This window comes from Schistocerca americana, chromosome 4 (genome assembly GCF_021461395.2).
Source record: "Schistocerca americana isolate TAMUIC-IGC-003095 chromosome 4, iqSchAmer2.1, whole genome shotgun sequence".
Lineage (NCBI taxonomy): Eukaryota > Metazoa > Arthropoda > Insecta > Orthoptera > Acrididae > Schistocerca > Schistocerca americana.
This window is the reverse complement of record NC_060122.1, coordinates 417810026-417824838: the sequence shown is the minus strand read 5'-3', so window position 1 is coordinate 417824838 and position 14813 is coordinate 417810026. Positions and strand designations below refer to the sequence as shown.

General features: G+C 43.5%; 1 protein-coding gene across 1 annotated transcript in view; it reads left to right on the top strand.

Annotated features, from left to right (window-relative positions):
- The window catches only part of LOC124613141 (nephrin-like), an 840812-nt gene that overhangs the window by 350716 nt on the left and 475283 nt on the right, over positions 1-14813 (top strand). The window contains exon 2 of the mRNA XM_047141759.1: positions 6345-6477. Within this exon, the coding sequence (XP_046997715.1) occupies positions 6345-6477 (133 nt within the window). The remainder of the gene's footprint in view (positions 1-6344; positions 6478-14813) is intronic.

Here is a 14813-nt window from a genome sequence, read left to right as displayed (position 1 = left end):
TTGTACTACTTTAAGTGTCTCGTCTCCTAATTTAATTCCGTTAGCATCGCCTGACTTATTTCGTCTACCTTCCATTATCTTTCTTTTGTTTTTGTTGATTTTCACCTTATATCCGCCTTTGAAGACAATGTGCATTCCGTTCAGCTGCTCTTCCAAGTCCTTTGCTGCCTCTGACAAATTTACGATATCATCGGCAAAGTTCAGAATGTTTTAAAAAAAAGCGATGTCACATAATACTACGACGTTTCAGTCACTGCAATAATCAGACCATCTCTTAGAACTTACAAAAGGTCAATGTCATACACAATAAAAGCTATGCTCAAGTGGTTAAATCACACACTGGGCAGATCCCCAATCTACACGTCACGCAATACGATGCACAAAGAGTTGAATTACGACAATACACGTAACAAAGTTTACACGATTCACAGAGAAGTGGCACACAGATTTCGCCCCCCCCCCCACCCCCGCACCCCTGCCACTCCCCTTCACCGCCCTTTCCATCTCTAGAGTAACTGACGATTGTGTCAACATGAAGGACATCTACATCTACATTTAGCCTGTGCAAGCGCCTGTGAAGTGTATGGCAGGGGGTACCTCCCATTCTACAAGGTAGGGCAAATGAAAGTGGCCCGGCGGAGCAAAAGACCTGCAGTTACTTGCAACAGCATGGGGTAACGAGCCAGCCGGAGCCTGAGGCACATTTACACGATCTTCACGCCTCACAGAGTTGTTAGCAGAAGTCACTCTGCTCGTAGAGGTCACATGGTGTGTCAGTGAGCGATTACTTTGTCTGGGGATCCGTCCACTCGAGGGCGTACCGCAACAACCCTCATAGTCTTCAAGAACTGCAGCAGAATATTTCGGATGAGGATGCTGCAATTAAATCAGTCCAGCTTCTATCCAGCTTCAGAAACTTTCAGACCATGACCCAAAAGTGCCAAGAGATAAATAGCGCTCACTTTCTACATCCGCTATAGTCACGTTAGTAGTGTATTTCCTTTCCTCCATGTTTCTTCGTACCCTGGAACTCTGTTCTTCAGGCCACTTCTGTTTGTCCAACCCTGTAGTAACCACTAGAGTTTCTTCGTATTCCGTTTACGTATGAAGTGTCTTAAGTTTAACCTTGCTTCCGGGATACATATGGGAGTAATTGGGGCAGTACTATATTTCTAGACTCCGCACTTAAAAATAGTTCCTGAAACTTCGTAGCTAGACTTTTACAGACATTTGGGTTTTGTATGCCAGCGACTACCAGTTCAGATTTTCCGGCCATGGGACAAGCAAATTTGTAGCCATTCGTTTTGCCCTTTATATGTAAAAATTGAATATTACCTTTCAGTTCTATGAGATATGGTTCCCACAGACGGGATGGGCCGTAAGAGCGTTTTTTAAGCTCGTTCGCAGGCTTATTGAATCTTCCTAATTTTCTACCAATTAAACGAAGTCTGCTAACTTTTGTTCTTACGACTGAGCCTATATGAAAATTTTATTTCTTATCACTAGCAGCTATACATTCCTGTTACATATACATTAAGCTTTTCTCTAACGTGGACCATATAACTTCGATAGAAATACTCCATGATTATATCATCGTACAACATACTTCATATGTTACCATTTAAAACATAAGAAAAATAATTTGTTCATTCTTAATCGTGGTCTAAAATTCCTCTTACTACCTGCTAGAACTTATAGAGGGGATTCAGGAGATAACATTTTGAATTGGAGTACCTATGACCAGAAATTCACCGTTTCTCTGCTACAACCATTTGAAAATATGCTGGTAACGCTACCACTTTTACAAGCAATTTATTAGTCGTGATCCACAACGTTACTTATTTTACAGCTCCACTCATTAATGACCAATGAAATCGTACTGGTGTACTCTTTGGCAGGTTCCTTTCAACGTGAGGCAGCACTGCCTGTTCCTATCTGGGCGTGCGGCGTCTCTTTGGAGCACCACAGTCACGATTGCTGACGGTGAAGCTACCACTTTCTCGAAACGTTGCGTATGTGTAGCGAAAAGGGTATGCGATGGAGTCGGATGTTGCGGATAGGGATCTTGGTAAAGGCGACAAGTAGTTCTTCCGCTACCATGAGCTTCCCCGTGCAGAAGGATCACGCCTATGTATTCTGCAAATGTGAAAGACTCACAGACAGGCGGATGAGGCTCCAACCACATAACATCAGCTGATCCGACGTAAGCACCCGCACACTCAACTTCCACCGTGTCTACCCTGTTGTACACCTACCTAGAAAACATACTTTCAGACGTCTGTAGCATGCGAGCGGCACATTTCCGAACATGGGTTCCAGTTCAAAATACTGTCTACTCACTCCACTCTACAAGGTATAGAGGTTCATAAGGGACATTTTAAAGCACTCTATAAATACCCTCTACATGTTTCATCTTATGCTCTTCAGAAATATATGTACGAGTAATTGTACATCAATATGCATTCCGGAAACAGCGATCGTGTGAGACACAACTCGCTTTATTTGTTCATGAGACCCAGAAAATATTAGATACAGGCTCCCAGGTAGAATCCATTTTCCTTGACTTCCGGAAGGCTTTCGATACAGTTCCGCACTATCGCCTGATAAACAAAGTTAGAGCCTACGGAATATCAGACCAGCTGTGTGGCTGGATTGAAGAGTTTTTAGCAAACAGAACACAGCATGTTGTTCTCAATGGAGAGACGTCTACAGACGTTAAAGTAACTTCTGGCGTGCCACAGGGGAGTGTTATGAGCCCATTGTTTTTCACAATATATATAAATGACCTAGTAGATAGTGTCGGAAGTTCCATGCGGCTTTTCGCGGATGATGCTGTAGTATACAGAGAAGTGGCAGCATTAGAAAATTGCATCGCAATGCAGGAAGATCTGCAACGGATAGGCACTTGGTGCAGGGAGTGGCAAATGACCCTTAACATAGACAAATGTAATGTATTGCGAATACATAGAAAGAAGGATCCTTTATTGTATGACTATGTGATAGCGGAACAAACATTGGTAGCAGTTACTTCTGTAAAATATCTGGGGGTATGCGTGCGGAACGATTTGAAGTGGAATGATCATATAAAATTAATTGTTGGTAAGGAGGGTGCCAGGTTGAGATTCATTGGGAGAGTCCTTGGAAAATGTAGTCCATCAACAAAGGAGGTAGCCTACAAGACACTTGATCGACCTATACTTGAGTATTGCTCATCAGTGTGGGATCCGTACCAGATCAGGTTGACAGAGGAGAGACAGAAGATCCAAAGAAGAGCGGAGCGTTTCGTCACAGGGTTATTTGGTAAGCGTAATAGCGTTACGGAGATGTTTAGCAAACTCAAGTGGCAGACTGTGCAAGAGAGGCGCACTGCATCTCGGTGTAGCTTGCTGTCCAGGTTTCGAGAGGGTGCTGCGTTTCTGGATGAGGTATCGAAAATATTACTTCCGCTTACTTATACATCCCGAGGAGATCACGAATGTAAAATTAGAGAGATTCGAGCGCGCACGGAGGCATTCCAGCAGTCGTTCTTCCCGCGATCCATATGCGGCTGGAACAGGAAAGGGAGGTAATGACAGTGGCACGTGAAGTGCCCTCCGCCACACACCGTTGGATGGCTTGCGGAGTATAAATGTAGATGTAGATGTATGTAGGCTCCAGTTTGGTTATGTGGATCACCCCTCGGCAACTATTCCTTCGGTTCATGCATAAGTTCGTAGCGTTTTTCCATACGTTTAATGAACACTACAGATGACAGAGACTTTAGTCATCAATAATATATTCAATAATCCTTTCTCCTTCACTATTTACAACAGTCAGCCTAGGCTGGGGTAACTTTTTGATCTCTCAACTGTAGAAATCACAAATTTTTGAGTCAAAGAATTCGTGGATTCGTGTTTTGAGGGCATTTTCGTCCGGAAAGGAAGTTCCCTGAGGGTTGTTCGATAGCGAGCGGAAAAGTGAGAAGCTGAGGGTGCAAGATCAGGTGAATAAGGTAGGTGCGGAATGACTTTCCAAATCAACTCTTTTACAGTGTTTTTTGTCAGTCGAGCAGAATGCGGGCGGACGTTGTCGCGGGGTACTATCGCTTCAAGCAGTCTTGCTGGTCATTGTTCTCGAATTTCGTCTGCAGGACGTCTCAGCTGTTGATAATAAATGTCAGCAGTGATGGTTACACCTTGAGGAAGCAATTCGTAGTTCAGTACACCGTTGCTGTTCCACCACATGCATAATACTATCTCTTGCGGATGCGCGGAGGTCTTTGTACGGGGAGTTGCTGCTTTGCTTAGGCTCAGATATTCCTGTCTTTTCCTTATGTTAACGTAACGTCACCATTTCTCGTCAACAGTCGTCTAGTATAAGAATCATTTTTTCATTGCTACATTGCGTCTTTCCGCCTGAATAGTTGGTCTGTGGATCGTTATTTAATCGAAAGTGGTCTCGAATTATAAATAAAAATCGATTAGGACCTTACTGGTATGTTTTCAACACATTAATCTTTGTAGTTCCTTCTACGTTGTGTTTAAAATTATTTGTTATATCTGTGAATATTTGACATACTACAGAGATAGTGTCGGAAGTTCCATGCGGCTTTTCGCGGATGATGCTGTTGTATACAGATAAGTTGCAGCATTAGAAAATTGCAGCGAAATGCAGGAAGATCTGCAGCGGATAGACGCTTGGTGCAGGGATTCGCAACTGACCCTCAACATAGACAAATGTAATGTATTGCAAATACATAGAAAAAAGGATCCTTCATTGTATGATAGCGGAACAAACACTGGTAGCAGTTACTTCTGTAAAATATCTGGGAGTATGCGTACGGAGCGATGTGAAGTGGAATGATCATATAAAATTAATTGTTGGTAAGGTGGGTGCCAGGTTGAGATTCATTGGGAGAGTCGTTAGTAAATGTAGTCCATCAACAAAGGAGATGGCTTACAAAACACTCGTTCGAGCTATACTTGGGTATTACTCAACAGTGTGGGATCCGTACCAGGTCGCGTTGACAGAGGAGATAGAGAAGACCCAAATAAGAGTGGCGCGTTTCGTCACAGGGTTATTTGGTAAGCGTGATAGTGTTGCGGATGTGTTTAGCAAACTCAATTAGCAGACTTTGCCAGAGAGGCGCTCTGCATCGCGGTGTAGCTTATTGTACAGGTTTCGAGAGGGTGCGTTTCTGGATGAGGTATCAAATATATTGCTTCCCCTACTTATACCTCTCGAGGAGATCACGAATGTAAAATTAGAGAGATTCGAGCGCGCACGGAGGCTTTCCGGCAGTCGTTCTTCCCGCGATCCATACGCGATTGGAACAAGAAAGGGAGGTAATGACAATGGCACGTAAAGTGCCGTCTGCCACACACAGTTGGGTGGCTTGCGGAGTATAAATGTAGATGTAGAATTTAGTTTGAGTGTGTTTTAATGTTAAAAATGCACACAACAGACAAAATGTTCGATGGAAATCATTTATGACTCTTTTTGAATCATTGGGAGAGCCTAGTATTAGTATTTGCTTACATTTTTAAGCATCAACTAAACCGGACATGTGCCACACAGTAAATTCGATAACAAATGCAAATGTACTACAGCGTTCTGACTGGTACGTTGATGCATTTGATAGCTTGCAGTTTTTCGATAAAGTATGTATTTTATCATTTAAAAACTTGATTATATACTTCTAGAATCTGATGATTGTTGCATGAGGATCTTCAGGAATGGAGGTACTTAGTGGCTTGCAGGCTGAGAAACTAATAACCCCATTACATATGACAGCCGCCCTTCTTCCTCAGTTTTATTGGTACTAACTGAGGAAGTCGATACACAATCTACTGCTCTCAAATTATATCAGAATGATCTTAAGAACTCAAGAATTCGTAAGGGGAGGGGTGCGATTGCACTCCATCATATAGCCCCTCTCTGACATCCTTTGAAATACCTATCACAAATGGGAAGCCATCTGTCTAAAATTGCTGGCCTCGGACCAAGCCCGAAACAGTTTCCCGAAATCAATCAATTAAGTACTTGCGCTTTAGACTGGCTCCCCGACACTGTCACTACCCCGTGGAGTTCATGGAAGGACTCATTTGGATGAGCCAAGGTACTAAACGTTTGCCTCTAATTTAATTGCTAATGAGTGCGTCTACTTCAGAGAAATAGAATGCCTTTTATGAATGCTACACGTTAACTATACAAATCAAGGTAACTCTATTCCTGACATCATTATTGCAACGTTGAAGTGAAACATTTTAGTAATTTCGTAGGTTTTCTAGCACTGCAAGGTTCCTCAAATACTATATTACTGTTGTCTATAGTGATGTTAACCATGTGTTTGTGTTTCTTTACAGTGGGAAACTACCCGATTGTGGAGGCAGTGCTGGGGGGTACGGCACGGTTACCGTGCGACATCTCACCACCAGCTGACAATGACTCTTTCACGCTGGTCATCTGGTTCAAGGAAGAGGCAACACCCATTTACAGGTGAGCCACTTCCCAACTTATCTTTCAAACGTGACACAGAAAAGCATGTTCACGTAGTGCACTCTGAAGCTTATATAATTGAAAAATTATAGCTGTAAACTAGAAGTGTTAGGCAACTCGTCATGAATCATCCACCGAAAGTACGCAGTTGTCAGAAAATATTCCTCCAGAGATAGTGTAAGTGCTAATGAAATGTACCTGTCGGTTTGTAAGTGCACGATTTCTAATTACTAGATTTTCCGCCAACGCGTGACAACTCAGCGCGAGCTGTTGCGTCTAACTTTTGAAAGCGAACAACTGTTCTAGTTGTTCTCATGTGACTACACTAGATACTACCCCTGTGTGTCATTTATTACCAGTATCAGCGAGATAATAATTCGTAAAAAGCGAGTACAACAGAGACTTCGAGATTGTTTTAACTGAATTAACGAAATCCAGAAATAAGCTACTACCATCTCTCCCAGATGTTACTCTAAAGTTTCTGTTCTGTAATTAATCTAACAAAAACACTGCAAGCCACTCTTCACAATTTTTGTTAGTTCTTATATAGTTATATCAGGACTACCGAGCAGAATCTAAAGTAAGGAAACTGTAGAAAGATTAACACTCTGATTTACGAACATTTAGAAATAAAGGAAGACTTGGCAAGTAAGATGAAAAATTTGTGACAATATTACGAAAACCTTATCTGAAGAGGTTACTGTCCTTTACATCCTATTAAATGTTTTAGTTTCTAACCGTCTTTTAGTATCCGACGCTGGATGAGTGCGTTTACAGCACATTTTGCGCTGACGTTCACGCTTTGTTACGAGGTGGATGACAGTACCTGACACTGTAGTTATATCAGCCTACATTGTACTTCGACTATATGAGTCTAACTAGAGTGGGAGAACATACACTGTTCCTGTATGATAATTTATTTTTCATGAATGATAAAGTGTGCAAAATGCCTCTTTAGTTTTTAGGCCATCTCTTTGCTATGAATACGACATTTTTTCGCGGTTTCATTTTTATTCAACATATTCTAGTTTCTAACTGAAACTTCTTACTGAGCGTGTTTGCTGGAAAATATGAACGAATAAAAATATCGGAGATCATTGGAACCGAACAGAACGAAGTTTAGTGCTTCAGTTATCACCGACAACGGATCATCGACACTGAAACATTTTTCAAACGAACCATAACACTATGTGTCTCAAGCAGCTTTTTGTACCAAAGAAAAAAATGTTGATTTTCAAAATGAGATTTTACTGTCTGAGAGCCCAGTTTCTTAGAATGAAACTTCCACTCTGCACCGGGATGTACGCTGTTGTGAAACTACTTGACAACTTAAAACTAGGAGTCAATGAGGAACTAGAATATAGAGAACCTTGTTACGACTGTTATCCAGGCAAGACATGACCTGTCTTCGCAGTCTTGTTTCTCCCAGACCACTCTCCCGTAATATAGGTGTAGCGTTTTTCAATAGTAATCAAAACGATTTAGTTGTTGTTGTTGTGGTCTTCAGTCCTGAGACTGGTGTGATGCAGTTCTCCGTGCTACTCTATCCTGTGCAAGTTTCTTCACCTCCCAGTACCTACTGTAACCTACATCCTTCTGAATCTGCTTAGTGTATTCATCTCTTGGTCTCCATCTACGATTTTTACCCTCCACGCTGCCCTCCAATACTAAATTGGTGCTCCCTTGATGCCTCGGAACATGTCCTACCAACCGATCCCTTCTCCTAGTCAAGTTGTGCCACAAACTTCTCTTCTCCCCAATTCTATTTAATACCTCCTCATCAGTTATGTGCTCTACACATCCAATCTTCAGCATTCTTCTGTAGCACTACATTTCGAAAGCTTCTATTCTCTTCCTGTCCAAACTATGTATCGTCCATGTTTCATTTCCATACATGGCTACACTCCGTACGAATACTTGCAGAAACAACTTCCTGACACTTAAATCTATACTCGATGATAACAAATTTCTCTTCTTCAGAAACGCTTTCCTTGCCATTGCCAGACTGCATTTTATATCTTCTCTACTTCGAGTATCATCAGTTATTTTGCTCCCCAAATAGCAGAACTCCTTTACTACTTTAAGTGTCTCATTTCCTAATCTAATTCCCTCAGCATTGCCCGATTTAATTCGACTCCATTCCGTTATTCTCGTTTTGCTTTTGTTGATGTTCATCTTATATCCTCTTTTCAAGACACTGTCCATTCCATTCCACTGCACTTCCAAGTCGTTTGCTGTCTCTGACAGAATTACAATGTCATCGGCGAACCTCAAAGTTTTTATTTCTTCTCCATGGATTTTAATACCTACTCCGAATTTTTCATTTGTTTCCTTTACTGCTTGCTCAATATAAAGATTAAAGAACATTAGGGAGAGACTACAACCCTGTCTCACTCCCTTCCCAACCACTGCTTCCCTTTCTTGCCCCTCGACTCTTATAACGGCCATCTGGTCTCTGTACAAGTTGTAAATAGCCTTTCGCTCCCTGTATTTTACCGCTGCCACCCTTAGAATTTAAAAAAGAGTATTCCAATCAACATTTTCAAAAGCTTTCTCTAAGTCTACAAATGCTAGAAATGTAGGTTTGCCTTTCCTTAATCTTTCTTCTGTGATACGTCATAAGGTCAGTATTGCCTCACGTGTTCCAATATTTCTATGGAATCAAAACTGATCTTCCCCGAGGTCGGCTTCTACAAGATTTTCCATTCGTCTGTAAGGAATTCGCGTTAGTATTTTGCAGCTGTGACTTATTAAACTGATAGTTCGGTAATTTTCACATCTGTCAACACCTGCCTGTCTCATACATCTTGCTCACCAGATGGTAGAGTTGTGTCAGGACTGGCTCTCCCAAGACCGTCAGTAGTTCTAATGGAATGTTGTCTACTCCCGAGGCCTTGTTTCCACTTAGGTCTTTCAGTACTCTGTCAAACTCTTCACGTAGTATCGTATCTCCCATTTCATCTTCATCTATATTCTCTTCAATTTCCATAATATTGTCCTCAAGTACATCGCCCTTGTATAGACCCTCTATATACTCCTTCCACCTTTCTGCTTTTCCTTCTTTCCTAAGAACTGGGTTTCCATCTGAGCTCTTGATATTCATACAAGTGGTTCTCTTTTCTCCAAAGATCGCTTTAATTTTCCTGTAGGCAGTATCTATCTTACCCCTAGTGAGATAAGCCTCTACATCCTTGCATTTGTCCTCTAGCCATCCCTGCTTAGCAATTTTGCACTTCCCGTCAAAATAATTTTTGAGACGTTTGTATTCCATTTTGCCTGCTTCATTTACTGCATTTTTATATTTTCTCCTTTCATCAATTAAATTCAACATTTCTTCTGTTACCCAAGGGTTTCTACCACCCTTCGTCTTTTTACCTATTTGATCGTTTGCTGCCTTCACTATTTCATCCCTCAGAGCTACCCATTCTTCTTCTACTGTACTTCTACATCTACATCTACATCTACATGACTACTCTGCAATTCACATTTAAGTGCTTGGCAGAGAGTTCATCGAACCACAATCGTACTATCTCTCTACCATTCCACTCCCGAACAGCGCGCGGGAAAAACGAACACCTAAACCTTTCTGTTCGAGCTCTGATTTCTCTTACTTTATTTTGATGATTATTCGTACCTATGAAGGTTGCGCTCAACAAAATATTTTCGCATTCGGAAGAGAAAATTGGTGACCGAAATTTCGTAAATAGATCTCGCCGCGACGAAAACCGTCTTTGCTGTAATGACTCCCATCCCAACTCGCGTATCATATCTGCCACACTCTCTCCCCTGTTACGTGATAATACAAAACGAGCTGCCCTTTTTTGCACCCTTTCAATGTCCTCCGTCAATCCCATCTGGTAAGGATCCCACACCGCGCAGCAATATTCTAATAGAGGACGAACGAGTGTAGTGTAAGCTGTCTCTTTAGTGGACTTTTTGCATCTTCTAAGTGTCCTGCCAATGAAACGCAACCTTTGGCTCGCCTTCCCCACAATATCATCTATGTGGTCTTTCCAACGGAAGTTGTTCGTAATTTTAACAACCAGGTACTTAGTTGAATTGACAGCCTTGGGAATTCTGCTATTTATCAAGTAATCGAATTCCAATGGATTTCTTTTGGAACTCATGTGGATCACCTCACACTTTTCGTTATTTAGTGTCAACTGCCACCTGCCACATCATACAGCAATCTTTTCTAAATCGCTTTGCAACTGATACTGGTCTTCGGATGACCTTACTAGACGGTAAATTACAGCATCATCTGCGAACAACCTAAGAGAACTGCTCAGATTGTCACCCAGGTTATTTATATAGATCAGGAACAGCAGAGGTCCCAGGACACTTCCATGGGGAACACCTGGTATTTCAGTTTTACTCGATGATTTGCCGTCTATTACTACGAACTGCGACCCTCCTGACAGGAAATCACGAATCCAGTCGCACAACTGAGACGATACCCCTTAGGCCCATAGCTTGATTATATGTCGCTTGTGAGGAACGGTGTCAAAAGCTTTCCGGAAATCTAGAAGTGCGGAATCAACTTGAGATCCCCTGTCGATAGCGGCCATTACTTCGTGCGAATAAAGAGCTAGCTGCGTTGCACAAGAACGATGTTTTCTGAAACCATGCTGATTACGTATCAATAGATCGTTCCCTTCGAGGTGATTCATAATGTTTGAATACAGTATACGCTCCAAAACCCTACTGCAAACCGACGTCAATGATATAGGTCCGCCGGCCGCGGTGGTCTATCGGTTCTAGGCGCGCAGTCCGGAACCGCGCGACTGCTACGGTCGCAGGTTCGAATCCTGCCTCGGGCATGGATGTGTGTGATGTCCTTAGGTTAGTTTGGTTTAAGTAGTTCTAAGTTCTAGGGGACTGATGACCACAGTAGTTAAGTCCCATAGTGCTCAGAGCCATTTTGATATAGGTCCGTAGTTAGATGGATTACTCCTACTAACCTTCTTAAACACTGGTGCGACCTGCGCAATTTTCCAATCTGTAGGTACAGATCTATCGGTAGGCGAGCGGTTGTATATGATTGCTAAGTAGGGAGCTATTGTATCAGCGTAATCTGAAAGGAACCTAATCGGTATACAATGTGGTCCTGAAGACTTGCCAGTATCAAGCGATTTGAGTTGCTTCGCAACCCCTAAGGTATCTACTTCTAAGAAACTCATGGTAGCAGCTGTTCGTGTTTCAAATTCTGGAATATTCCATTCGTCTTCCCTGGTGAAGGAATTTCGGAAAACTGCGTTCAATAACTCCGCTTTAGCGGCACAGTCGTCGGTAACAGTACCATCGGCACTGCGCAGCGAAGGTATTGACTGCATCTTGCCGTTTGTGTACTTTACATACGACCAGAATTTCTTTGGATTTTCTACCAAATTTCGAGACAATGTTTCGTTGTGGAACCTATTAAAGGCATCTCGCATTGAAGTCCGTGCCAAATTTCGCGCGTCTGTAAATTTTAGCCAATCTTCGGGATTTCGCGTTCTGAACTTCGCGTGCTTTTTCCGTTGCCTCTGCAACAGCGTTCGGACCTGTTTTGTGTACCACGGGCGATCAGTTCCATCTCTTACCGATTTATGAGGTATGAATCTCTCAATTGCTGTTGCTACTATATCTTTGAATTTGAGCCACATCTCGTCAACATTTGCATAATCATTTCGGAAGGAATGGAAATTGTCTCTTAGGAAGGCTTCTAGTGACACTTTATCCGCTTTTTTTTGTAAAATTATTTTGCGTTTGTTTCTGGTGGATTTGGAAGAAACTGTATTGAGCCTAGCTACAACGACCTTGTGATCACTAATCCCTGTATCAGTCATGATGCTCTCTATCAGCTCTGGATTGTTTGTGGCTAAGAGGTCAAGTGTGTTTTCGCAACCATTTACAATTCGCGTGGGTTCGTGGACGAACTGCTCGAAATAATTTTCGGAGAAAGCATTTAGGACAATCTCGGAAGATGTTTTCTGCCTACCACCGGTTTTGAACAAGTATTTTTGCCAACATATCGAGGGAAGGTGGAAGTCCCCACCAACTATAACCGTATGAGTGGGGTATTTATTTGTTACGAGACTCAAATTTTCTCTGAACTGTTCGGCAACTGTATCATCGGTGTCTGGGGGTCGGTAGAAGGAGCCAATTATTAACTTAGTTCGGCTGTTAAGTATAACCTCCACCCATACCATTTCGCACGGAATATCTACTTTGACTTCACTACAAGATAAACGACTACTGACAGACACAAACACTCCACCACCAATTCTGCCTAACCTATCTTTCCTGAACACCGTCTGAGACTTCGTAAAAATTTCTGCAGAACTTATTTCAGGCTTTAGCCAGCTTTCTGTACCTATAACGATTTCAGCTTCTGTGCTTTCTATTAGCGCTTGAAGCTCAGGGACTTTCCCAGCACAAATACAACAATTTACAACTACAATTCCGACTGTTCCTTGATCCAAGCACGTCCTGTATTTGCCATGCACCCTTTGAGATTGCAGCCCACCCCGTACCTTCCCGAGGCCTTCTAACCTAAAAAACCACCCAGTCCACGCCACACAGCCTCCGCTCCCCGTGTAGCCGCCAGCTGAGTGTAGTGAACTCCTGACCTATTCAGCGGAACCCGAAACCCCACCACCCTATGGCGCAAGTCAAGGAATCTGCAGCCAACACGGTCGCAAAACCGCCTGAGCCTCTGATTCAGACCCTCCACCCGGCTCTGCAGCAAAGGTCCGCAGTCGGTTCTGTCAACGATGCCGCAGATGGTGAGCTCTGCCTTCATCTCGTAAGCAAGAACGGCAGCCTTCACCAAATCAGATAGCCGCTGGAATCTAGAGAGAATTTCCTCAGATCCAAAGCGACACACGTCATTAGTGCCGACATGTGCCACCACCTGCAGCTGGCTGCACCCTGTGCTCTTCATGGCATCCGGAAGGACTCTTTAGACATCAGGAATGACTCCATCCGGAATGCACACGGAGTGCACACTGGATTTCTTCCCCTCCTTAGCCGCCATATCCCTAAGGGGCCCCATTACGCGCCTAACATTGGAGCTCCCAACTACCAATAAGCCCACTCTCTGTGACTGCCCGGACCTTGAAGGCTGAGAATCATCCTCTGAAACAGGGCAGGCAGTTGCATCTGCCTCAGCCAGAGACAGTGCCTGAAACCTGTTTGTCAGACGCACCGGGCAGGCTTTCTGATCAGCCTCCGGGGACGTCTTTCGCTGCCTGCCACGCCTTGGAACGACCTCCCACACGTTTGTCTGGCCTCTCAACAGATACCCCTCTGTTGTGGTTGCACCTACGGTACGGCCATCCGTATCGCTGAAGCACGCAAGCCTCCCCACCAACGGTAACGCCCATGGTTCATGGGGGGGGGGGGGGGGCTATTTAGTTACCGGGTTTGAAACGGGACATTACTTAAATTTTGAATAAAAACATCAGCAGTGACCGCTGCCGACCGGCGTAAGGAGTCAACCTCAATCTGTCAATGACACTGACAAAGAGAATGGGGGACTGACGGAGTTTCAGGGCAATCTCCTGTTCTCCGCTTGGGGAACTGCCCGTAAAGGCTGATAGAAGCAGCAATGATCAACGGCATGAGGATGCAGAAGGCAATGGCAACCAGTGTTTTCTATCCTAGTCTGCCTAGGTTGAACACAGTTTGCGATAAATCCAACTAGCAGTGATGTGGAGACCAGTAGAACATGCGGTTCCTGTGGCTGACGATGACGGCGTTCATGAAGTGAACGAGCACCCAAAAGCAAAGTTAAGAGCACAACGGGAGTTGTCTCTAGCACGCGAAAAAAGTGCAGGGTAAGATCCAAATCGAGAAACATAAACACAGGCAAGATACACTCTACTAACCAAATCAGTTGTTGGATGCCTCAACGACTAGCGAGAACTACCAGTGAAGAGCGGAAATTAGGTACATGGTCGCAACAGTGAGTGAGCGCACATGACTTGGCTTGCAGCGATGGCAACGTACTCTGCAGGAGTAAACTACGGTCGTGGTATGAAGCAGGAGAATCTCTTACTATCCCTCTATATCGATACTCGGGCTGGGAGGTGACCGCGAATTACTGACGGATACTGTACCCTGCATTAAAGACACACACTGCGTATCCACACGACATGTGGCCTGTAATTGGAAAGTATCCTGATGATCTCTCCACTCATCAAAGATTCCGGATTATCGCCTACCCGGAGCTCATGGAGGCGACTGCCAAGGGCAAGGTACCCATTACTCTGTAAATCGAGGTTTTAAATTCACTTACACAGCGCTTCCTTCCTGCAGTTTTGCCTTGAAAACCGCAGGGTGACCACCTGTTG